Source organism: Glarea lozoyensis (genome assembly GCF_000409485.1).
Source record: "Glarea lozoyensis ATCC 20868 chromosome Unknown GLAREA3, whole genome shotgun sequence".
Classification (NCBI taxonomy): domain Eukaryota; kingdom Fungi; phylum Ascomycota; class Leotiomycetes; order Helotiales; family Helotiaceae; genus Glarea; species Glarea lozoyensis.
In genome coordinates this window covers 1240012-1265494 of record NW_007360998.1, presented here as the reverse complement: position 1 = coordinate 1265494, position 25483 = coordinate 1240012, and the positions used below count along the sequence as shown (strand labels likewise).

The 25483-nt window shown below is 46.1% G+C and overlaps 9 protein-coding genes across 9 annotated transcripts; 4 read left to right on the top strand and 5 right to left on the bottom strand.

Annotated features, from left to right (window-relative positions):
* Window positions 1-523: 523 nt before the first annotated feature.
* On the top strand, window positions 524-4519 carry GLAREA_00418 (Metallo-dependent hydrolase; the record flags this gene model as incomplete). Its single annotated transcript, XM_008085176.1, has 7 exons — window positions 524-587; window positions 644-1570; window positions 1627-2389; window positions 2971-3031; window positions 3077-3105; window positions 3153-3205; window positions 3294-4519. The coding sequence occupies 7 exons, from the start codon at window positions 524-526 to the stop codon at window positions 4517-4519; spliced, it is 3123 nt and encodes a 1040-aa protein (XP_008083367.1).
* A 336-nt stretch (window positions 4520-4855) lies between these two features.
* GLAREA_00417 (Six-hairpin glycosidase) lies at window positions 4856-7455 on the bottom strand (the record flags this gene model as incomplete). The annotated part of the gene is made up of 3 exons (XM_008085175.1): window positions 4856-5589; window positions 5639-6671; window positions 6739-7455. 3 exons carry the CDS (start codon window positions 7453-7455, stop codon window positions 4856-4858), a joined length of 2484 nt encoding a protein of 827 aa, XP_008083366.1.
* A 1695-nt stretch (window positions 7456-9150) lies between these two features.
* GLAREA_00416 (Zn-dependent exopeptidase) lies at window positions 9151-10480 on the bottom strand (the record flags this gene model as incomplete). Its single annotated transcript, XM_008085174.1, has 2 exons — window positions 9151-10148; window positions 10201-10480. 2 exons carry the CDS (start codon window positions 10478-10480, stop codon window positions 9151-9153), a joined length of 1278 nt encoding a protein of 425 aa, XP_008083365.1.
* Window positions 10481-11338: 858 nt separating this feature from the next.
* Window positions 11339-12478, top strand: GLAREA_00415 (Cysteine proteinase; the record flags this gene model as incomplete). Its single annotated transcript, XM_008085173.1, has 4 exons — window positions 11339-11721; window positions 11809-11879; window positions 11935-12104; window positions 12170-12478. 4 exons carry the CDS (start codon window positions 11339-11341, stop codon window positions 12476-12478), a joined length of 933 nt encoding a protein of 310 aa, XP_008083364.1.
* Window positions 12479-12509: 31 nt separating this feature from the next.
* On the bottom strand, window positions 12510-13182 carry GLAREA_00414 (Dimeric alpha+beta barrel; the record flags this gene model as incomplete). Its single annotated transcript, XM_008085172.1, has 3 exons — window positions 12510-12833; window positions 12884-12954; window positions 13002-13182. 3 exons carry the CDS (start codon window positions 13180-13182, stop codon window positions 12510-12512), a joined length of 576 nt encoding a protein of 191 aa, XP_008083363.1.
* A 330-nt stretch (window positions 13183-13512) lies between these two features.
* GLAREA_00413 (P-loop containing nucleoside triphosphate hydrolase) lies at window positions 13513-14604 on the top strand (the record flags this gene model as incomplete). Its single annotated transcript, XM_008085171.1, has 2 exons — window positions 13513-13756; window positions 13946-14604. The coding sequence occupies 2 exons, from the start codon at window positions 13513-13515 to the stop codon at window positions 14602-14604; spliced, it is 903 nt and encodes a 300-aa protein (XP_008083362.1).
* A 350-nt stretch (window positions 14605-14954) lies between these two features.
* On the bottom strand, window positions 14955-16267 carry GLAREA_00412 (uncharacterized protein; the record flags this gene model as incomplete). The annotated part of the gene is made up of 2 exons (XM_008085170.1): window positions 14955-15678; window positions 15735-16267. The coding sequence occupies 2 exons, from the start codon at window positions 16265-16267 to the stop codon at window positions 14955-14957; spliced, it is 1257 nt and encodes a 418-aa protein (XP_008083361.1).
* Window positions 16268-16735: 468 nt separating this feature from the next.
* GLAREA_00411 (ARM repeat-containing protein) lies at window positions 16736-22381 on the bottom strand (the record flags this gene model as incomplete). Its single annotated transcript, XM_008085169.1, has 4 exons — window positions 16736-20632; window positions 20683-21951; window positions 22006-22126; window positions 22176-22381. 4 exons carry the CDS (start codon window positions 22379-22381, stop codon window positions 16736-16738), a joined length of 5493 nt encoding a protein of 1830 aa, XP_008083360.1.
* A 1147-nt stretch (window positions 22382-23528) lies between these two features.
* On the top strand, window positions 23529-25211 carry GLAREA_00410 (Ubiquitin-like protein; the record flags this gene model as incomplete). Its single annotated transcript, XM_008085168.1, has 2 exons — window positions 23529-24060; window positions 24118-25211. 2 exons carry the CDS (start codon window positions 23529-23531, stop codon window positions 25209-25211), a joined length of 1626 nt encoding a protein of 541 aa, XP_008083359.1.
* Window positions 25212-25483: the final 272 nt, after the last annotated feature.

Sequence of the window (25483 nt, the reverse complement as noted above, 5' to 3'; positions counted from 1 at the left end):
CCCCCCGTAAAGTCCTGTAGAGGACCAAGAAGAATTGAGTTGAAGAGGATGTTAAATGCTATCCTTGGGTTTTGTGCGTATTGTTTAGGTAGAACTGACTTTGATATCCATCAGCGATTTCCGTGCATTTTCACTGGCTGGACATAACACAGGCGCATAGCTTCCTTAGATCCATCTTCCAGGTCATTTTACTTGCCCTCGTTTCCTTTCACGCTCGTTCTCGCAGCAAACCCTCCCACTTTTGGGTACAAGATGAGATAAGCCCCTCATGTCTTATCACATCAATATCTATCACTACCTGGTGATGATTAAATAAGTCATGAGTAGAATCGAAACCAGGCATACCTACTAGTCTAGTCACCTGATAGTTAGCCAGTTATGATAATTTCCCGATTCACTATTTCTTCCCTGGCATACTGAGTAAACTTCATCTCAAGTTAAGCTTCACTTGGCGTCTTTTCAGCGGAAAGTCAGATAATTATTGGGGATACTAAATCACATCTTGCCAGCTCTAAGCTCTAAAATGGGGGACTCCAAAAATGTGGTCAGACAGGTCGATGTCCTTGTCATAGGCGGGGGTCCTGTTGGTATGGTCACTTAGATTTCTTCGAGCTCGTTGTACTCTATACTTAACAACGTTCAGGCTTAGTTACGGCTCTCCAGCTCCATCTTTTCGCTCGCTCCTCTCCAAAACCCTTCACGAGTCTGGTTTTGGAGAAATATCCTAAGTCTACCCAAGACTCTTATGGGAGAGCTATTACACTTTACCCACGAACTACAGAAATGCTGGACCAGCTGTCTCTTGCTGACGAACTTGCTCAACAGTGTTTTGCATGTAGGGAGACGGTCAGTTATGATAGAAATGGCGTAGAAGTTGCTGGTAGAGGCTGGAGTTTCATGGAGCAGATGGGCAAGGAAAGTTGGACGCAGTGGGATTTTGCTTTAGTGTTGAGGCAAATGTATCAGGAGGAAATATTTCGTCGGGTACTAGGAGAACTTGGGGGGCGCCTAGAGACGGAACGTGAGGTCGTAGGTGTCGTTGTTGACGAAGGGATTGAGATTGGGGGTCACAGGGTGAAAGTGTCTGTCAAAAATGTTGCTACTGGTGTTGAAGAAACGGTTGCCTGTCGATATTTGATAGGTGCTGACGGAGGGCGGTCTTTTGTACGAAGAGCTCTTGATATTCCGTTTGATGGAGAGACGAGTGAAGATAGATGGGTGAGGGTAGACGGAGTGATTGAAACGGATATGCCGAAGAGTCGAAGTTATGGGGCCATTGAGAGTCCAACTCACGGCAATGTTCTCTGGGCTGCGCTTGACAGGGGAGCTACACGGATAGGATTTGCATTCACGAAAGAACGGCAAGCTAAATATGAAGTTTTTGATGAGAAAGCAGCTGTGGCAGAAGCTATTGAATCCGTCAAGCCTTTCAAGCTGAAGTTTAAGCAGGTGGATTGGTTCACAGTTTATTCGGTTGGACAACGTGTAGCTCGCCAATTCTTTGTCAAGGATTGTGTATTTCTTGCTGGGGACGCTTGTCATACACATAGCTCGGGTGCAGCACAAGGCAGTAAGTAGTATTCTCACTACCATAACGCTCTTTCACCTCACTGACTCAACTTGCAGTGAATACCGGAATACACGACGCAGTCAACCTGGCATGGAAGTTGAGTCTTGTACTCTACGGCCACGCTGCGCCTTCACTTCTCCAGACATACCAGATCGAGCGATTACCCAATGTTCAAAAGCTCATTAATTATGACAAGGACATTTCGCGGTTGATGACTATGCAGCTCCCTTCAAACTGGAAAGGAGACCCAAACACAGACCCAAATGAAGTTCTGGGCGTTGTTATGGCCGAAGCTTCAGCATTTACATCAGGACTAAGTATAGCATTCGACAGCAATCCGCTGAACACTGCAGGATCTTTCCAAACGTCACTCAAAGCCATACTTCCAGGACAACGAGGACCAGACGCGCAATTACAGAAACCTGGAACTTTCGAGCTTACGAGACTACATAAAGAAACACCTAATGTTGCCAAGTTCTACGTCGTTGTCTTTACTGGCGACCCGGAGTTTACTCGATCTAGCCTTACTGAACTTGATGCAGCCCTCAAATCATCAAAGTACTTCGCAAGGGGCATTTTACCAATATCTTGGATGACTATATCAGCTAAATCTGGTCCTTCTGTATACGAAATGTTGGGGATAATGCCTCTCGGTAAGGTTTTCTTTGACAAGGATGAGACTGCTCATCAGAGATATGGGGTGGAAGTGAAGCAAGGTGGTTTATTTGTGCTGAGACCAGATGGTTGGGTTGGATCAGCTCTCGCGTTACGGATGGACGCCATTGGAGAACTGGAAGGCTATTTTGGTAGCTTTTTAAGGTAAGCGTTAGTCTTCATGTGAGACTAAATCTCGTCCTTCAAATAATACAAACAACAACGTTTTAAGATTACCAGAGATTTCGTTCCTCTAAGTTAACTAAATGAGACAACGGATATTGAAAAACATAGGTCTAGTTAAGTGTGCATATGTTCACATGGAATTGGTAGGTAGACTATTTTGGAGTACGTGTGCCTACATATTTAAGATTATACAATATTGTATCATATCTAATTATCTATCGAGTATTATGTCTCAACTGTCAATAATATTTTAAACACCACTAAGCTATCTAGCCGAATTAGGTGTGTATCCATCTCGGCCATAATTAACGCCCTGATAAGCCCGCGGCTGCCATTTGCGCATTCAAGAGTGGGGAGATAATGCACTTGGAGCAAGTATACCTTTTGGCACTTTTTGTAATGTAATTCATGCCATCTCTATTCCCTGCATATTTTTCTCTCTAATAAAATATGGCTGAGTATGATTTGCTGGTTGTTAACGGTCTAGTGGTCACGGACCAGAAGGCTGGAGAGTTTGATATTGCTATCAAAAATGGCAAAATTGCTGATGTGTTCCCCAGAGGGAGCCTTGAATCGCTTGTAGCGAAAAGAACTATCGATGCAAGAGGTGGTATGGTTATGGTAAGTGTTCTGTCAGCTCAGACAGTCTAAGTGCTAAATATACAGCCTGGTGGAGTAGATGCACATGTACACTTGTAAGTTGTATTGGAATCAGTTCGATGTCGAGACTGATTTACTTTAGAGCGGAGCCTGCACTATTCGGAAAGGGTCAGAGTGCAGATAACTACGAGACAGGTAAGTCATACGCCGAGTATAATATTAGAATATTCTTCCTCGAACCTTTTTCAGGATCATTTCGACGTATTGTTAGTGACTCGGATAGGTACTAGGTCTGCAATTTGTGGCGGAACAACGACACTTATTACATTTGCACCACAACGCAAATCAGAGCCTTCTTTACTAGCAGCTCTGGAAGAGACACACAAGCGTGCTCAGGATAACTGCTACACAGACTATTCATTCCATCTAATTTGCTCCAATGCTGGACGTCAAGCAATATCTGAGTTTCCTACCCTTCGATCCAAAGGCATCTCATCATTAAAGATCTACATGACATACGAAGCACTTCAACTAAAAGATTCTGAAATCTTAGACGTCTTATTTGAAGCTCGGAAAAATAAGATTGTAACGATGATTCATGCGGAGAATGGTGCTATCATTGACTGGACTATCAAGAAACTTGAAGAGAAGAAACTCTTTGATCCCAAATATCACGTCACAAGTCATCCACCAGTCGCAGAAATCGAAGCCACTTACAGGGCAATTTCGCTAAGCGAGTTCATCGATGTCCCGATTCTGATTGTCCATGTCTCTTCTCCATCAGCGGCAGCACATATCTCAGCTGCACAGAGCAGAGGACTACCAATCTATGCCGAGACATGTCCGCAATATCTGTTTTTGACTCGTAAGGACCTCGACAAACCAGGTTTCGAGGGCGCCAAATGTGTATGTAGTCCACCTCCCAGAGAAGGGTCTCAGGACCACGAAGGAATATGGAAAGGTATTGAAGACGGTACTTTCACCGTCCTGAGTTCAGATCATTGTCCTTTCATATATGAAGACACAGAAATTGGCAAGAAGTCAGTGATCAGTCCGGAGTATCCAAATGGCCACTTCAAATATATACCCAATGGGTGTCCAGGCGTGGAAACTCGTCTTTCTCTCGCTCTTTCCGCGAATCGCTTAAAACTTCAGAAATTCGTTGAGGTCACGTCTACCAACGCTGCCAAGTTGTACGGACTGTACCCGAGAAAGGGAGCCTTGATCCCCGACGAAAGTGATGCCGACTTGACGATTTGGTATCCGGATGGAGAATTGGGCGACTTTGACTTGAAAAACGAGAGTCTTCATCACAATGTCGACTACACGCCCTACGAAGGTAGAACATTAAAGCAATGGCCTAGATACACAATTCTAAGGGGTGAGGTTGTTTGGGACAGGGACGGGGAGGGTCTGGTTGGAGCAAAAGGATACGGACAGTTCTTGGAGAGAGGTGTTAGCGTTCTGAAGGGAAGCGTGAAGGAGGAATGGAACGTTGAAGACTTTTGAGTCAACCCTCGCATGAGCAGGCTCGCGGTGAGCAAAACGAGTAGTTGCCGAACCGCAATGATGATTCCGATCAAATTAACACAATATCGCTTATGTTGTCTTTTCCCTTGTAAGCAAGCCCGCTGGACTCGGTTGAAAGTCTGATGGGATTAAAGAGGCTACCTATGATCAGGTGAAATCCAAGATAACAGCTTGAACCAAATATTCTTACTGCTTATCTTATGCATTGCGGGCTTACCAATATGTTCATCTTCAATCGTAACAGATAACAGAAAATCTTTTGATGTAGCTCCTATCATCAATCTTCGTAATATATATACATAGCACAGGGCTGATTCACAATCCTGCCGGCACCTGGCCTCTGTTGGGATCATCTCCCTCGAGTGTAATCAAGGCGTACCTCAACTCTGCAGATCCACCAACAAGAGTAATGAAGTTCTTACCAATGGGCAACAAGATTGGCATAACGTAACCGAGATACTTGCCTCCTGTCGGCTCTAAGCTGACCGTTTTGAGGGGTACCTGGTTAAGCTTCAATTCGATAGGCACTGAAGCGCTTCCGTTGTTCGAATAATATAGCGTGAGGTTTCCGACTTGCCTACTGGGAAGGTCGCCAGAAAAGGCAATTTGACTGGCTGGTGACAGATTCCCTGCGACTGCACCATTGGCCGTGATATTTGAAGCTTTATCGAAGACTACTTGAGCGCTTGTCATCAACGCGTCGGCGGCGAAAAAGTATGGTTGCAGCACGAGCATGTTCCATACTTCCAGTTCACAAACCCCTACGAAGGAACCGGCCTTGTTGAACATGTTGACAGCAACAAAAAGAGTTTCCACCGTCGTGCTAAAGGCAAACGTATTCTTGTCATTCGCCAGGAGTGATGTCCCGTTTGACTTGTAAATAAGACCGCTAGAACCATAGATCTCGATAGATGCTGGGACATCTACATGACCACCACGAGCCACATCGGAGTAGAGCGCAAGAGTAACCGATGATATGTTACGTGGACGAGCAAAAGTGACCTTGAGAGTATCGTTCTTATTTTTTGATTGATAATTTGTCCAGCGGTCTTGTTTGATCATTAGCTCTTTATTCAGGATCTGGAATGGAAAGCTTACTATCTGGAACACTGTCGTAAAACAGGTAGCCATCAATGGCTTTGTATGGACTGTCCGCCTGATGAGTGTATGTTGCCTCAGCGAGTGGGAAGTGGCCGGTTCCATAAGGATTTGACGCTAAGTTTACAGGAACGAAGGCGGCAGGAAACATTGGAAACGGAGATACCGCTACAGTTGTGAGAGGAATTATCTCGTGAATTGGGTATTTGCGATTCTCCTTCAGCACTTGCACGCCGTCCACATAGACGCAAAGATTCCCACCACATTTATACCTGGATCCATCAGCATCGTACAGGACGGTGATCAAATGTCCATGATAGGGAAGTGATTCAATGGCAAAATATTTCCAACTCTTTGGGACAATCGGCGCGATTTCCAAAACTTCGTCAGAATGGGGAACTATTCCCAGAAGCCCTGTAATCACGTCGTCATTGTTAGTGGAATGATCATGATGTTCCGAGTGATTTGAGATATCAGTAGACCAGGCGTTCTCGTATGGGTAGTGCGACTGGGCCACGTAAGGCTTGCCGTTCTTCTGTTGGGTCGCAGCGTATGTTCGCATATACTGTACGTATTGGTCTGCGTCGATAGAAGAGCTACCACTTCTGTAAATGGCGGCGAGAGATTTGAGAATATGAGCTGTTGAGAATGGCCATGATTGACCGTTCCAACTACCAGACTTCTTGGCGTCAAAAAACTGGTTTCGACTTTCCAAGGTCGTAGGACCATAGGGCGCTTGAAAGCCATTTGGGTCAAATAAACTTTTTGCTGCTGTGGTGCGGTTTGCCTCAAGGCCAATACCGAATCGAAACGGGTAAAAGCCAACAGCCTCTCTACCTTTGATAGGAGTTAAAGCAGGCGTATTGGACCTTATAACATCTACAAAAAACTTCTGAACAGGATCCCAGAGAGTTTTGTACATAGCCTCTTCAAGACTTTTCGCGACAGAAGTAAACGAAGATGTAATATTCGCAGTGGAGTTGGTAAACCCCGCGACAGTGGCAATCGCTCTTGCATTTGCTACCATGTAAGACTACGATTGCAAGTCAGTTCTCAAAGGTACTATAATCTAAAATAAATGAAGGAGTTGCAAAACGCACATTGTGACTTGGACGATAAGTATTCGGGCCATTCAACTGCACCGGATTGACACCTCTGCCACTATAAGGGGCAGTGACATAGCCAGGAAGGCTGTAGTCCTGGCCGTCAGAGCTTGGTGTGCCATAGTAAAGTCCAGTTTTCTTGTCGAAAGAGTCATCCCATTGGCTCCACAAACGAACCATATCCTCTAGCTGACCTGATGCGTAAGTCTTGTCACCATTTGCGTCCGATCTTCTCTTTAGAGCATCTAGTATCCAGTGGGTATACTGTGTCGAGTTGCCCGGCCCCCGAGTATAGGCTTGGATGTAGTCATCGTTATAAAAGTTGCTTCGAAGCCATCTTGCTTCATCAATTTGATGGCCAGCTGCTGCATCTATGGTATTGAGAGTTGTAGCGTAACCATTGGGCTGAACGAATTCTGTTATGACATATCCTGTACCAGCAACAGTATAACGGAGATGGCGTTGAAGCGATGACCATCGATAATAGTAGACATCCTGAATGCCTTTGTCTGGGATATCGATGAAAGGAATATTCTGCTTCAAGAAAGTCTGGCCAAAGAAATCCTTGATTGGTGTTGATTGGTCAAGGAATGATGTTGTCTGCTTCAAGATGTTTTCTGGTAGAGGAGGCCCAGGAGGTAATTGAGCTGAGACAAGGGTGGCGAAAATAGCAAATGCTTCAAACAGCCATCCAACCCGCAACATTGAGTTCATCTTGATTCCCTGCTTGCTTGAAAAGTGTAAGACGGGCAAACTCTCCTTTTCATATGCTTCCCCCCGGATACCGTGAGTGACAAAGTGCTATGGCCAAAACCGAATTAAGCTCATTCGATCCCCGACTAGTAAGATCCTCACCAGGGTGGCAATCACCCATTGACAGAGAGAAGAGTCCCAAAAGTTCGGGAATTGCTATACCGTAAAGGGAAATGGTGCAAACCAACGCCTTGTGAAATTTTCAACAAACAGCTAAACAATTCCGGGCATGACTCCAACGCCGAGAAATGATATCGCATAGGGTGAGCATAGCCTAAGCCCCAATTCAACCAGTGGCTTGGAAAGCATTCTCGGGTTTCGATGAATAACTTGGCCCTCATAGACAATAGGAAAAAGGCTAGAGTTAGATAGGACTATTAGATGGGAAAAAGAGATGATGTTCAAGGTTGAGGATAGAGGAGGAAACCAATCACTCACGAGACTTCTAGATCTTATCTGCATACACATTTCTTTGTCAATGATAATCATTGAGGCGACCCTGAGTAAGTCAATAGCATTGTTTTACCTTGCATGTATCGTGACAGAACAGCTGCAGTATCCTAAGGAGTATGGAATGGCAGTTTGAAGCTTATAATATGAGAGAATTTGGCAATGGCAAGGTTCCACATACGCGCCCAGTCTTGTTCAGCCGTGTGACAGTTTCCTGATCTGCGTCGCTGTCGGCATAATGTCGAAGTCACTGACAAGATTGTACGGATAAGGTGTCTCGAAGTTGAGGTTACTTGCATCACGTGACTATCATAATTCTGCGGCTTACCTAGCAGCCAAGCTTGAGCCACAAACCCTGATTGCCGAACAAAAGCGCAGCATTAAAATCCTTTTCGGGATTCTCAACTTTTCAAGCCCAGCAACAGGGAGTCTTGGTATCTGGTACGGGAGAAGCTTTGAGGATATATCACCAGTGTCAGTATTGAGCTAGGAACTGGAAGGAACGCCACACGGATATTTTCAAAGACCTTGTACCATGCAGGTAAACTCTACTTCTGCTTCAACATGTTACACCCGTCTAGCCCGTCGCCGGGAATGTACATTTCCTGTTTAGGTGTCTAGAGAGTAGAGAGAACAGGAGTCCTTTAAGGGCGGTAAGTACAGGGGTGTGCCGATACATAGAGTCACAATGCATTACCCCGTGACAGCCATACGTTTCTCCTGCAATCAGTGCAATATCAAAGGTAGAAGGATTAGCAAAGAACAAAAATATAAAGTCACAACATTCCGACGGCAATATCGAAGTCCTGATGCTTATCCTATTGCCCAGGTCACCGATTGACCTTCCTTCCACATACCAATTAACTCTGAGAGCAAGATGCTAACTATGAGCCCTACGATTCCGGGAGCTCACTTTAGATGCTCTCAATGAGCATGGTCTACTCAGGCCTGTCCCCATACTGATTCTTGAAACACTTCGTCAAGTTATCAGCGAGTTATCAGCGTAGCTGATAAGTTTCTAGCAATAAGTGTATACTCGGGCACATCTTTCGCCTTCAGATTCATCTAAAATTCAGTCAGAGGCATTGCGTCAGACAAACTGAAACGTAGAGTGGAATATATTGGCGTTGAGTATTTCAAAAATATTACAGGCTAACTATAGTTCAAAACACAAATCCGAGCACTGCCTCGAGCAATGCAGCGAAGTTAATCAGGTGAGCACCCCTTGTCATAACTGAGCACTGCTTGGAGTAACACTTGTGCTCCTAGCGTACAGTCTTCGGGGGTCGTGTATTCCGCAGGATTGTGGCTAATGCCATCTTTGGAGGGAACGAATATCATACTGCTCTTCACAACGGTAGAACACCAGGCGGCGTCATGGCCAGCACTGCTCTTGATATCCATGATCTGCGCCTCGCCTACTTCATTGATCGCAGCAGAACGGACTGCTTGAATGCAGTCCTCGTGGAATATCGACTCAGGCAGGCCCCATGTGCGGACGATATCGTATGAAGTGCCATCGTTTTCTCGTTGGATGATTTCGTCGAATGACTTGAAGATTGCGGTGCAAAGCTCCTCAAGAATTTGATCTGTGGAGCATCGGATATCGATAATAAACTCGACACCACTTGGAATGGTTGCCTGACTTTGTGTGTCGTTATTGATAACACCAACAGTGGCAACGCCCAGGCTAGTAGCTTTTGCCGTTTCGCTGACTGCTGCAACAAATCTCGCTGCGGTGACCAGAGCATCAGACCTTTGATCCATGGGCGTGGTTCCCGAATGGCCTTCGCGTCCAGAGCAGCGGACGGAGAACCATTTCATTCCCTGGACACCCGTAACAACTCCTACTTTCTTGTTCGCAGACTCTAGCTTAGGCCCTTGCTCGATATGCAGCTCAAAGTAGCTTTCAAGACCATTTTCTCGGTAGTCACAAGGCGTTTCTCCTAGATAACCGATGTCTTGTAATGCTTTCCGCATTGTACATCCTTCTGAGTCCTTGACCTCATAGCAGTCCTCTAAGCTTGTCGCAGACTTGGTTGACCATACACCACTACACATCATGGCGCCAGGGAAGCGAGCTCCTTCCTCATTTGTCCAGTCGATAAGAGCAACAGGGCAGTGAGTTTGTACGTTGTTTTCATGGAGTGTTCGGAGAACTTCCAAAGCTGCTTGCACGCCGAGAATCCCATCATAGCGGCCACCTGAACATTGTCAGTTTTTTTTTTCAAAGAAAGCGATCGAGATATGAAAGACCTGCAGGTTGCGTATCAAGATGACTTCCCATGCCGATTGGCTGCTTATCTTTCGAAGTTCCCGGTCTGATGGCAAATATGTTGCCCATAGCATCGATTTTAACATCACAGCCTATAGATTTGCATTCTTTGATAAGCCAATCGCGAGTGAGCTTGTCCTCTTCACTCAAAGCGAGCCGCCGCATGCCCGTCGAATTGGCTATTGCTCCCCATGATGAACATGTTCTTTGGAGGTGTTCATTTAGTCGGTCGCCATTGATTTTCAGCATGGTTCTCGTCATCTTGGAGTAACCCTAATTGTATTGCTTTTAAGACGATCGAAAGCAAGAATTGATTTTTGTCATTTTTCCTTATCCAATCTCTAATACACATCGCGTGAGTGAAAGTGGGATGTGAACTTATCGTAGTGGACATGATAAGTGGCGGTAGCTTTCGGTTGCACTGTCAACTTAATAGCCTTGGAAGTTAATCATAATCGGAGGTGGTCGATTTTAGTCATTACAAATTCAAGTAAATATCACACAGAACATTTGACGACATACAGGATATCATATAAATCTATGAAATAAGAGGCTGCAACATATATGGTAGTCTGTCTCAAGCTGTAACTATCGATTTAGAGAATTTTTGAATTTAGTGAAACTTATTTTAGCTTAGTGCAGCTTATACTGCTGTTAACTAAGCAATTTTACAACCTGGGAAATCGCTCCTTTTGATTGACATTAGTCTCCATGTCGTTTGGGCGTGATCTCGAACTCCGTGATTCTGATGTGGGACAGCGGAGCATCAACATATTCCATGTCGAACGAACCCTTATATTTCACACTCAAGCTTCCGTTGAATGATAATGTTTTAAAGCCAATTGCTCTGTCTAAGGAGTTAACGTTTGAAATCCGGTTTTTAATGGTGATTTGATTCCCATTTCGAGGCTTCGACGATGTCATCATGTGTATGTACTCGGTGCAGGGTTCTCCCGCTGCGAGCCTGGCCTCTGCCACAAAATCAACACCTATAACAACTTTGGTTCCATAACTAGTACATCTTTCCACTCGTCTCCTAGCAATTGGAAAGTTAGAGGTAGATCTGAGTCTTAGGAAACGGCTTGCTTTTGGACGCTTCATCTAATCCATTAATTGAACATGGTGGAACACCAAGAAATCGCGACTTACTCAGATGAGCAGATCGACCGGTATCTATCATTCATTTCATTCCCGACGTCGAAATATGGCAAATTTTCCGCAAAGACAGCTACCAGTGAGGAAGCCTTGGAATATCTCACGACCCTGCAGAAGCAGCAATTGTCGACGATTCCATTTGAGAACTTAGACCTCCATTACTCCACACACCGCACAATAAGTATCGACAAGGATGACATGTATGAAAAAATAGTCACTGCGAATCGAGGAAGAGGTGGCTATTGTATGCAGGTTAATTTGTTCTTCGCTACTGTCATGAAAAGCTTGGGATTTGAACTTATAGCGACTGGGGGGAGGGTTCACATAGATGGAGGTCCTGGAGAATGGTAAGTATCAGTCACTCCCATAAATGGATAATTCATATTACATCAAATCTCTACCAAAAATAGGATGGTACTCTGACTTAATTTTAGGAGTCACCAGGTAAACCTCGTGCAGATCAACGAGACAATTTACCTTGTTGACGTCGGGTTTGCAAATCCAGGTCAGTTCCATTGGCAATCTAGCAGTAACTTGAGCTAATCAAGTGTTCTTCATAGGCTCATTGAACCCTTTGCCGTTAAGAGACGGACTTATCACAAACTGGGGGGCCACAGACTCCCAGTGTAGACTGATTTACCAAGCGAGCAAGATGTCATTCGCGCCAGGCTTGTGGATCTATCAGCACCGTGAAACAGAAAGTCATGACTGGCTAACGGTATACAGCTTTGTAAGTGAACACCCGACTGAACTATGAGATGATTAGAGAAGCAGCCCATGTTAACACTTCTAAAGGGACTTACACCCTTCTACCCAAACGACTTTCAAGCAATGAGCTTTGCGGTTTCCAATCGCAAAACAAGCTTCTTCACACACAAAGTCGTTGTTACGAAGTTCATCCTAGATCCAGAGGTCAATCATATCACGGGCTGTTATACACTCTTCGAGCGGACCATCAAAAAAAGGCTGGGCGACAAAACAGAAGTTCTAGTGGAGTTGAAAAATGAGAAAGAACGAATTGTAGCTTTGGAGAAGTACTTCGGAATCAAGCTTACTGAGAAGGAACAAAACGCTATCAAGGGCACAATGACTGATCTCAAATAGTAATTCAGGCTACTGTTTGCCCCATCCCTTACTATTCAATAGATGATTCTAGTAGATCCTTTTGCCGCTGGTCTAGTACTGGTTTTCCAACCATGCTTTTCCCGTCCCTGACGATATCTCTGCACACCCCCAAAGTGCTTACAGCAGTAGCAATACCGCCTGTTTCCCCACCACTTTTATCAATAAAGTTCCACTCATCAGGCTCAATCACTTCTAGATAATATGGATCCTCGTAGGCTCTTTCGTACGCATCATAATCACGAACATACCAATCGACTCCGGAGTCGTAATCGAGAACACCTGCAGATGGCACATTGGAGGTAATTCTCTGGCGAAGATGAGACGGTGTGAAAAACTGGTTTCAATTGAGTGATTTGAATGGCTCTGGTATGAAGCTCAGCGTACTTGTGTATACTGGACGATGCCATGCTTGACAGCCCAGTCAGCTACTAAAGGTCCATGAACGTTCTCCCAATCTAAGACGTGTTAACAATGATACCGTTGTACTGTGTAGCAGACACACGATGATTGAACTCTTCTTCTGTCATGCCTGGTTTGCGTTTGAAGAAGACTGTAACTCGGAAGAGTCTTTCTGGGCTGGAATCGCCTGACATCGCAACGAGTTTGATAGTTATGAATAAAGTAGTTCCGCTCTTGCACAAAAGAAGCTTCAAATCAATACTATGAGAGTTGAAATTGACCATGTTGTACACAACAACTGATTACCTCCGTATCCATCGGAACGACGGGGATGGATAATCTTTTCCGGCAGACGCGAAGCGACCACGATTCAACGTAGTTCCTGGCCTGTCTATGTCTGATACTCACCAGAGACTGAAAAGTCCATTTGGCTTAATTCATGGCTAGTGGGTTTTGTGCTTGCAAGCTCAATGGGGGTGAGTTTGGGGGTGCCGAAATTACGTCCACTAGCCTTAGGCCAGCGATGATTGGCCACAGAGCTCAACCAAAATATTTGGAAAGTCTGAAGCTCTGGTTCAACCTCACTCCAACAACTGCACCATCCGATCCTCAAGATGGCGAGTCAACTCCCTCGAATATTCTCTCGGCGTTTCTGCCAGCCATTGGCCCCTTTATTAAAACCTGCCTCTCCAATACTCCGAAATCTACGAACGAAACCAGCCGGCAGACGTACCTATGCAACGGGGGAGAGTGGACCAACCCCAAGACCAGGACAGAGCCCATTTAAAGTATGGCCGTTCATCGCAATCACGTTGGCAGGATCGGGTGCCTATATTCTGATGGTTCGGAGTCGAGCAGGTATGTACAACTTCCAATCGTGAAGCTCTGATTCTCCAAGAGAAACTTCAAGTTCAGAGCTCCATGAACTTCGAAAGCCGCTTTAAAGCGGGTTTACCCAAATGACGAGTGTCGCGGGAATCCAAGCTTTCAACCCCTCTACTATTTACTTTTGCTTGGGACAACAACATCTGACAATAAAACCAATAGACATGGCGCCCACAACAGATCTTCTGAAAGCCCCTAAGAAGGACACGCCTGTATTCTCACCCGAAAATGTAACTGTACTCTTCGTGCTCGGCGGGCCAGGCGCAGGAAAGGGAACCCAATGCGCCAACCTCGTTCGCGATTACGGCTTCACTCACTTATCAGCTGGCGACCTCCTGCGTGCAGAGCAGGAGCGCGAAGGCTCGGAGTTCGGTGAAATGATCAAGGAATATATCCGCGATGGCAAGATCGTACCTATGGAAGTCACCGTCCAGTTGCTTGAGAACGCCATGACTGCGCAGGTTGAGAAGGATAAGAGTGGGAAGGGGAAATTCTTGATTGATGGGTTCCCAAGGAAGATGGACCAGGCGATCAAGTTTGAAGAGACTGTTTGCCCGTCCAAATTTGTGCTCTTCTTCGATTGCACAGAGGAGGAAATGCAAAAGAGATTGTTGGAGAGAGGCAAGACTAGCGGGCGTGCCGATGACAATGCTGAAAGCATCATGAAAAGGTTCAAGACGTTCGTAGAGACGAGCATGCCGGTTGTAGACTACTTCGAGAAACAAGGCCGGGTGGTAAAGGTGATCGCAACACAGACGCCGGAGGCCGTGTACAAAGAGACGAGAGGGAAACTAGAGCAGCGGTTGGGAAAGGAGTTTTAGACGTGTAGAATTGCTGGATCAAGGGATACACAGAGAAAGGAGAAGTGTGATCTGGCAGGGAGACAATCACGCATTGACTGCGTTTTCATTTGTGTTATAGATATACCGAAGCGTTTTCTTGTAATCTATTGTATTCATCTATTCCCTCGTCTCTATTAGAGCCACAGGAACACATATCGTTCATGTCTTCTTCATCTCATGAAAATCCAGAGAAATGAATCCCGCATCATGCCAGATGCTATGCAACAAATATACATCCGTTAACGCCGGGCGGTAATGGCTTTTGATATTATCGAGAACAACGTCAGGAAATCCGAATCGAGGAAATGGTCCTCTCTACCATAAACGCCTCAATCGGTACCCATTTCGACCATATTATCCCGCCCACCCATTCGCCGCCCTGATCCCATACCGGCCCCAGCGACCTTCCGCTCCATATCGTGCATTTCGCGTTCTTTTTGGGCCTCGGCTTGCTGTCTCTCCCTATTGATGACTCCTTTGACATCCCTCAAGCTTGTTCTCCACTGGTCGAGTCTGGTAGCAACCTCCCGCCACTGTTTTTCGCCAAAAACGCGATACGTAGTTCGGTGAACAAGGAATAATTGCTTCTGTTGCGACATTTTTCCTTCAATCAATTTGGCGCGGATAACATCGATAACCCACATCTCGACATCCTCGACTGGAATCTGCAAAGCCTTCGCAATTCGCTTGTATTCGAGCTCTTTGCTGTTTGTACTTGCGGCTACACTTGCAAGTGTTAAAAGCCTCATTTTTCGGTGAAGGGTACTGTTATCCAGGTCCTGCTTCTCCAACCACTCCTCGTTCTCATCTCGGAAATCGTTGTAGTCTTCAAGCTCCTTCTCAGAGAATATCTCGAGTAATTCGGAATACTCTGGGTGGGAATCGGAGAGTGCTTGGATGGTTGGTAGAGAAGTGAGATCGTGAAAGTCGAAGTGAGTAGGGGAAAGTAGAGCTGCCTTCAAAGCCTTCAGAGAAAGCTCTTGCGCATCGGGGCTCGAAACCTCGGCCGAAGGAAATGTGCGAAGCGATTTTAAGGTGTACTGGTATGACTCTCTATCCGGGTACAATTAGTCACATTCAAGCAGAACAAAACCAACCAAGGCACCTACGTTGCTTCGCCAGCGTCGTCCGCGACTGCTACTATAAGCGCAAAAAGTTTTCTTTGCTCTTCCTCATCCAGATCCCATTCTTCAACCCATTGATCCAATTTCTTCAACTGTGGGCGCAGTGTCTCGAAAGATATTGTACCCTTGACATTCTTAAGGATAGCTTGAAACACGTCGAATCTAACTTCGTTGTCTGCCGACAAAAGGTTAAAAATTGTTGTAAGGACGTTCAGCGCAAGACCGGTCCCGTTGGCTGAGCTGAAAGATTTGGTATTCGAAAGATTACCGCACATGCGGGGCAAAAACATGTTGACGTTTGGTGATTGCATGACCAGATATACCAAAAGGTTATAAGCAGCCGTAAATTCCTTCTCGGGGTAGGAGTTCAATCCAGCGGAAGCCGTCACAAGCTTCTTAAGAACTTCATCCTTGGAATTTGCCTCGAGGAGGGGTTCGACTTCGGCGGTGATATGTAGGTATTCCGCCAGGTCTCGTGCCAAATCAGCAAAGCTGCCTTCGACAAAACAGTACTGCATGATTGGGGCTTGATTTCTTATTGTTGGCGGGGAATTTGGACGACAACAGCGGCTTTTGGGTCTTGCGATTCGCGATTTGCATGAGTATAGAACAATTTTTGGTGGGTGTGGGAGACGAGCCTCTAACTGCATTCGGAAAGGCCAAGAGTGGTATTATAATCTCTTCGGGGGCGTATACATCATTGAGGGGTCTACAGGCAAATATTCGGCTTGTGAGGAAGTGTTGCATTCACATGATTTTCTCACTTCTGTCTCGTTGACCAAAGCCTCGAAGGGTGAATGTAGAAATCTGACGGCCGGATATATTCACTGGTTGCTCAGGATCCAACTGGAGTAGGACGGAGTACGCCTTATTGTAATATACATTATCTTTTTTATTTCTTGCTTGTGGGAAAGTCACAAACATTCTGGTTATAAATTGTACTGTGAACTTTTTCTTCCGTTCTTTGATGTGGGTTTTTTGGCCGCTTATCCGTCTAAGTTTTTCATCGCCTTCTCAAAGGTGGCCTTGACTTGCGGACTCCTCTCGACTCTCAAACCCTCAATCAGATATGTTCTTATTGCCTTCTTACACAGGCTTCTGTCTTCCTCCACATCACCAAATATATCCTCGTCAACGGCTCGAGCGAGCGAACAAGCAGCTTCTCCCCTCTTGGTTCGCATAACTTCCGTGCCTGAACCACTTGGGATTTCCAATAGCTCAAAGAATTCGGTAGCTAACTGATATTGCGAATCGCTTGACCTGGCTCCTTGTTCGCTCAAGCCCTCAAAAAGTGCTTTCATTCGCTCGTAGAATGCTACCTTCGTTGCCGCGGTTATCTTACTTGACTTGTGGATTTTGGTGGAAATTCCCAGCAGTGCAGGCAAGTGAGATGCTGGAAGTGACTCTTTATGGCGCACGTTGACAGCACGAAACAGAGCAGATAGGCCATTCGCAATCAACAAGTCGTCCTTTTTCCCACTCTTTGTGTCCTCATCTATGTCCATCTTGTCCTCACTTATAGCCTCTTCGACTATTGCCAAAACGGTGTTCTCCACATCTGTGAACATATCAATGTCCGTTCTGAGCTCGGCATATTTGCCCAAGATATCGAAAGAGTGGGGTCTGTAATTATCGTTGTTTCGCTTGGCCTCCCGGATAGCGATTTTCTTCATTTGCAAAGCCACTGCTGGATTGCCTTGCCACAGAGATTTCGCGCCTTTGACAAATTTCAAGAATGCTTCTAGGACAACTTCCTTGCCGTCAAAAGTCTTTAACGACAGCGCCTTCTCTAGTCCTGGCCAGAGTTCAGTAGCATTTACCAGACTTATTTCCGACCCGGAAGAACTGACCACTTCCGCGATAGATAATGCAGCGGTGTGCTTTATAGTCCATTTCGCTGAATCAAGGTTCAGGATGGCAAGATCAATGATCTCCTTTGAATACAAAAGCACAGCTCGAGACCCACCAACGTTTTCGCTCCAGGTTTTTTCGTATTGCTCTTTCACGTGGTCATCGGAATCGTGTTTCGCGAAAAATACAAAAGGTAAGAAGGCGGAAGCATAGGCGTTGAATCGATCAGTTGCAAATTTCGATACGGAGTAGATGATATCAGCAGATATCTGCCGACGTGTCTCATCTTCCGCATCAAAGTATAGCTTTTTCGAGTATGTTGCCAGCCGCGTGACACTATTATCGCTTGCCAGACGTGTCAAATACCCACAAGCTCTGGCGTAGCCAGCGGAAACTGCGTTATTTCGATCTAGAACTGCTTTCTCTAGTAACTTCAGGAACACATCCGCGTGCGGCCGGAAAACAAAACTATGCCGCGTTGCGAGACTGACCAGAACACCACCGCATCCAATTTTTGAAGGCATTCCAAGACTCGTTTTGATGGCATTCTCAAGCCGAGGTACAAGTTCCTGCATGGACGCTTCATCCAGTATGTCAAGACAACGTTCAATGGCCTCCATGATTGGTGACTGCGACACAGCCGTCGATCTGGCATTATCTATTTTCTCTTCTGTGAGATTGTAATGGGCTGCGCGCAGACGCACATATTCAACTCCTTGTCCTTCTAAGGTACTTAGTAGACCTATCAACTTCTCGACAAGATCGGGAACAAAAGGTAGCAATGCTTTGCCACCGCTCTTTATTAGCTTCAAAACAGTAATGGTTCCGAACACTCTAACTTCCTCAGCCGAACTTTCCATTCCCTGTTCGGAAAGGAGGAATGGCAGAACTTCCTTGAGCATTGATGTGGCCTTCGCTGATGCGCCTTGCTCGACTTGACGGACGAGAATTCCTGTCAGCGACATACTCAGAGAGAGTGCAGCTTCTCTCACTGATAACTTTATATCATCAAGAACCTTGAAATTCTTGGACCAGATCTCACTCAAATGTTTCTCATACTTTTCGAATTCTCGCCCGGACACGAGGTCCGCAATCGCTGCACAGCTAGCTTGCCTGGTCCTCCATTCTTTTGCCAGTATACTGTTCAGTAACTCGGCGAGTATGTCGTCAAAATAGAGGTCAATGGTTTTGCTGGTGTCCTTAACAAGTGCACCCCAAATATCATTCATGGACCGCTGGACATTAGGGTTGGGATCGAATTTATACCGGTACAACTTTTTGATGAGCGCAGCATCCACAATAGACTCATCCGTGAGCATTTGTGATAAACCAAATCTGCCAAATGCTGCTCTAGTAGTCCAAGTAGCAGCATTTTGTGCCAATGCCATGAACTTGTACACTAGGCTGGGGTTTCCAAGCTCATCCGCAAGAGAGACAATGTCCTTATAAGAAGTAACAGACTTGTTGTCACCAGTGGGCAACGCCCCGGGCTCGAACAATTCGGTCTCTTCGTCAACTTTAAGTTGAGTGGTGGTCCCAGTGAAAGATGCCATGAGATCGTTGACAAGTTGTTTACGTAAGACCGCATCGCCTTGCTCATAGACAAGACTGAGGCCTCGCGAAGCTGTCTCCTGTACCAAGTCGTCCCGCGCGGAGAGGAGGCCCATAAATGCGGATTGGCACTCTCTCAAGCGAGATTGCACTTGATCATGGCGGCTATTGTTAGATATGACGGAGAACAGCCATATTCCCGAAGCTTTCTTCAGTGACGGCTTGGTCGTTTTGCAGTCCCTCAGTAATCGAGTAATAACACTCTCGATGGCAGATGAGCGTCCAGGTCGTCCTTTGAAATCGGCATCGACGTCAAGGCTAAGAATGAGTGCTTCTGATTGCCAACAAGCACTTGCAGTACTAAGAGCTTCGCCAACAGTGAAATGAACTTCGGCCTGTTTGAGCTCGAAAAGTCCGTACAATGTTGTGAATATTGAAAGAAGTGTTTCCGACTCATCTTCAAACACGACAGATAGTCGACCAAGTGCGGATATTGCCCTCTCGTTGCCCTTTTTAGATTCCGTGGCTAATAGCCCCACTAGACTGTCCACTGTCATTGACGACTTGTCGATTCTTTCAGTGGTCAAGATCCCAGAGGCACTCATCTGGCCCAGTGCATTAAGGACAGCTTCCTTGGTAGAGCCATCTCTTACGTCAGCAAGAACGGACAGAAGAGTATCAACCGACTCTTGTATCATGTTTTCATTCAGTGAATCTGAGCGACCATAGAACGCAATTCTGCTGGTCAAAAATCCTATAGCAAGTATAGCACCTGAAACTTTGTTCAATTCCGCGCCAATTGCCGACGACCAAGATTTGATCTCCACTAACAGTGAGCGAGTTACCTTCTCGACTGATTCGATCATTGTGGTCGGATGGGCAGCGAGAATTCCAAAGACTTGAGCAGATATTTCTCGAGTAGCCGCGTTGTTGGACTTGATACATGGTAAAAGTTCAACAGCTCTTTCAGCTTGGCTTCCAACAACTTTGCTAGGCGCCAGAGACAGGATGTCGAGCAAGCATTTCCCGCAATCTCCTAGTCCGTTACCTTCTTTCCCAAGCATACCTTCTAGCGCGGCTGACAGGTATATCTGCAGTGCATCTTCGGGCATAGTTTTGATGTAGGCTTTCATAATGCTGCGAGACGATTTATCGGAACGAAACAGGATGTCCAATTGGCGTTCCCAGTCCGCATCAATTTCAAAAGAGATGTCTGAATTTTTGAGCGCACCAAGAAGAAGCATTCGCCGGCAGTAGCTTACAGCAGGCGCGAATGCGTTTATTTTTTCTCCAGCAAAATTGCCAAAGACCGATACGGAATCAACTTCCATACCACTTTTCATACTGTTTGACTCCACGGAATTCTCGAGGATACTTTGACCGGTGAAAAAGACTTTTACCATCTCGCCCCAGTTCGGTAATGGACAATCACTCATAGCAGCTGATGTACTGCTACTCAATAACTGATACCAATAAGGGTCCTGTGTCGTTAGCTTTCCGAATTGCAGCATGGAAGAAGATCAACACCTACTAGTCCTTTCTTCCCTTCTTCCACCACATCGCTTCGCTCATCCTTACGTCCTCCCAATGCTAATATATCTATCCATCTTGCCACAATATCGCTATACTCCAGACATCGATTAGCCCACCTTGCGGTCGAAAAGCGGGCACTTCTGACAACCTCTTCATCCGAGAGATTCATATATCTTAGTAACAGACCGCGCAACTGGGGAATGAGCTCTGGATCCAATGGCGTGGAAAATACATTGAGCAAGCTTGATAGAGATCCTTCAATGCTGACAAAGATCGTGCCTGACGACTCTTCTTCTGTCAATGATCGAAAAAGCCACCTTACTAGTGAAAGATCCTTTTCTAGTGCTATGGAGGGTGTGGTCTTTGCAAGTGATCCAATAGTCTCATAGGCTAAAGCTCGAAGCGCCACTGCTTCATTGTCTGCTTTATCATGAGGAACAGGCCAGCCTTGGTCTTCGATGTAGCTTCTGAGAAAGCCGACGAGTGAAGGGGCGACCTGGGCAATGTCTGTGGCGGATGCGACTTTGGAAACCCAATTCATATAGTTGAACAGTGCATTCCGAAATTTCATTGTCTCAAGACCTTTTGCCGGAACATTGATGCTGTCATCGGGTCGAATAGCTTGTTGCACTATTTTGATGACCTGATGTGGAAAAGTGGTGGATACTGCGGATTTACTCAGCAACACAAGTATCCTTGTTTGTAGAGCTGGCTTTAGTGTAAAGTACGTGTTGAGTAGGGTCGCAATTAACTCGGAATCCTCAAGAGAAACACTAGATCTCTTGAGCATGTCCTCTCCAGCACTTGAAATACGGGAATTTGTGTCCCCAGAAGCGAACAACGCGGGCAGAAAACGCTCCTCATCAGTGAAAGCGCCACTGGAAAGAAAAGCGAGGACTACAATCTTTGTTTGGATTAGACTCAGCCCTTCTTCGGCAGTTGGATCCCAAGTCTCCGACTTGCCATTCAGAGTGAGAAACTCGTACTCTGAGGCCGTCAACCCAGGGCAGGTGACACCGGAAGGGGAAGACCGAACAATGGTGAGGAGTATCAATTTACTGAACCAGAGAGCCACAAACTTCGCGTCTTGTACATGATCATCCAGCCCAATCTCGCTCCTTAATTCGTTGTCTTCTTTGCTACCACGTAGTGGAATTCGCAACTGTGGGAGCAAACGCAGGAAAAGATTGAAAATAGTGGCACAGGTCGGCTTGCCCGCATCGTTTGCAAGGCCATGCAATAAAACTGGAAGCAAACTCATTTGCTCCTAAACTTCAATCAGCCTGCCATTTGAACGAACCATAGCCGCAGGATCACTTACTGTCGACGACAGCTTGCCTATAGACTGTTGGATGAACATGAGATCGAAATGACGAATCATGGAGACATTTGGGTTCTCCTTGTATTGGGCTAAAAGTTTTGCAACTGGCAAAACGATGCTCCTGGACATAATGTTAAGAGCATATCAAGACATGAGAAGTAGCAGCTTACTGGTTCCCAGCTAGTCGAATTTTGATATGCTGACATGTCGAAATAACCTTATTACGCACCGAGGCGTGCTCACTACCTAACTTAAGAAGTAGAGGTGGGAGGTAAGTGGTAAGAAGCGCTTGTAATTTACTGTCTTCGGCGAGTGCGATTCTCATTTCTACCTTTCCGCAGAGCTCAAGCTCTCTGGCTTCCGTGGCGTTAGACATTTCGAAGTTGGGTCGGAGTGCGTCGGCAATCGACTTGACGATTTACATATCAGCATTTATGAAATGAACAAGCAAAGATTAACGAAAGTGATCATGACGCTGAGCAGGCAACATCACGAATCGTCTTTTCTTGCGTGTCCTTCGTTGCCTTCATGAGAATCCGAGCTCACAGTCGTGATAGAGAAGCACAGACCTTGTCAGGTGACTAACATCGACGAAAGGCATCTGTAGTCTCATCTCGGAGAAGTAAATATTTAATACATATTTGCCTCTCGACTTCCGCTGATTTACCCCTCATATAACAGGAATTGCAGAGTAGTGTACTGGCAGTCTATTCACTGTCAATATCTTATCAGAACCAAAGATCAGTAAGGCCGCGTCCTCCGAAAGCAATCTACAAACGGACTCTGCAGTACCCGTGTGTAGTAGATTACCCAAAAAAATCCCGCTACTTTAAAACTCGCGAGCCCTGTTTCCCTAGTACCCAGAACGTCCACTCATTCTCCCAGCCTAATACATATAGTTCTCGTCTTCCCAACTAACGAGCCGCAAGCTGCGGAGGAAAACTTCAGGTAGGATTGTAAAGTTTATTCTAACAACTTCATGTCAAATATCGCAGGCCTACACATCCTGCTATACGGGTCCCTGAAAAGAAACTATGTCTGTAGATGACCGACTTGAAAAGAAATTTGGTCATATAGCACATTATGACTTCAGCCTGGACGCTACCTACCTAGGTAGGTAGGTACAATGGAGAATATCAGGTCATGTGACTAAGCCGATAAGCTTCCCCATTTGCTTATCGGGCGTGGGCTAAGTAGAACCGCGGGAAATGCTATAACGTCAGTCTCTCTGCCTCACAGAAAATCTAGACATGATCTATCATTAATCATGTCAGAAGCCGCCTACCAAGAGCGCTAACTCATACCACCCGATACTGAATCTTCAGCATAAAACCATCGTCTCTGGAACTTGTGAAGCATCCGACAAACATTCACTGCGAGCACGAAATCGAATCGGCAACACTCACCACCTTAGCGGCCACCCAACTTCCGCGGCCTCACAAACACTGTATAAAGTCTGATCGGCACGCCAGGCTTCCTCCAAAGAAGAAGAGAATTTGAGACTGTCAAATAATTTGCCAGTCATGGATGACGCTGTGGAAACATTCAAGATGGTCACTGGGGCTATTGACCCAGTGGCAAGGCGGTATCTGGAAATGACAGAAAACGATGCCCAACAGGCAATCGCACTATTCTTTGATTCTCCGGATTTGGCATCTGGTGTCGATCAAGCCGCATCCTCCTCCGCGCCTCCAATACCGTCAGCGTCTCGGCCCAGAGGAGTCAATCATAACGAATCACAAAGTGCTTCAAGGACAATAGATCTTGATGATGATGACGACGAGGATGACTTACCCGAATTCGACGAAAACGAACATGCGGCAGCTCTTGGGCGAGCGGCAGATCTCGAAGACGATGAGGCTATGGCCAGGAGAATGCAAGAAGAGATGTATGCTGGTGGAGATGCTGCTGGTGGTCTTGGCGGCGATGATGTGAGGGCACCTATCGCGCGAACAACGGAAACACTCGTTGGGGGGTCAGATGGGCCCTGGGGCCACGAGGATATGGAAGCAGCTATTGCGCAACAAATGAGGATGCGGCAAAACAGATCGGCTCGTAAGTCTTGTCGCAGTGGATTCTGATTGACGTGTGCTAATGATCACCTCCTAACAGCGAGAGCTGGTGTGTTTAATCAGCGCGCCGTTTCCTCTATATGGGATGAATCTGCCGACCCAGCAACACGGCGCGAGGGTTTGTCCCAAGCTACGGGAGGGGCTTCAGATTCCTCGTCGAAGACAGCACGTCTAGCTGAATTATACAGACCACCATTCGAGATTATGAGACAAATGTCCTGGGACGCGGCGCGAGAATTAGGCAAGGAAGAAGAAAAATGGATTTTGGTCAATATCCAAGATGCTTCTATCTTCGACTGCCAACAACTAAATCGAGATATATGGAAAGATCAAGGCATCAAAGAGGTGGTTAAAGAGAACTTCTTGTTCATGCAATTCAACAAAGACGACACCCGGGGGGCAACATATATACAATACTATTTCCAGGCCTCTGATAGCCAAAGTGCTTATCCACATATCGCCATTGTCGATCCACGAACAGGAGAGCAGGTCAAAGTCTGGTCCGGGCCACCCGTACCTAAAGCACCAGATTTCCTTATGCAGCTTATTGAATTTCTTGACCGATATAGCCTAGATCTTTCGAAGAAGAACCCTGTGGCTAGGCGAAAGGAAGAGAAACCGAAAGCTGTAGACGTCGATCGACTAACAGAGGACGAGATGCTCGATTTGGCCCTGCAAAACAGTTTGGGGAGTGGTGCAGCATCTGGGCCAAAGGAAAACGACCCCGATGAGCTTACGAAGAGTTTTGGCGACTTGAGCAAGGGCAAAGGAAGGGCAACCGATGAGGATACAGAATTGGAGGCCACTGGCAACGACACGGAAACCATCGTCCCCAATACATATTCCAAGATCTCGTCTAGCAACGCTCACACAGAGCCTGACCCTGGGCCTGATGTTACCCGTATTCAATTTAGGCACTCCAACGGACGGGTTGTGCGGAAGTTTAAGATTACTGATCCGGTAGAACGACTCTTCGAATGGCTTAAAGCAGAACCACTGGATGGCAAGGTTGGAGTTCCCTTTGATCTTCGAGCCATGCCCGCTGGAAAAGACCTCGGGGAACAGCTCAACGAGACGATCGATTCTGCAGGCCTAAAGATGGGTACGATCATGGTAGAATACCTGGAGGATTGAGACTTCCGTTCGTTGTTCGTCATGCTGCTTTTGTTACCTACATACCACGGCGTCTTCGTAACGCTATGCATAATTCTAAAGCTTAGCCTCCAAAGGTCGTGTCGTTCTGGGGAGGACGAAAATAGGTACACTCTCACTTTCATATGGCTGAGCACCTTATTGCATCTAGACGATCAGAACGTCATTAGAAATCATGCTTCGAGCATAGACAACTGAGAGGAAAGTAGACGAATAATAATTATGGAAACATCTGCTGCCGCTTTGTGACACGT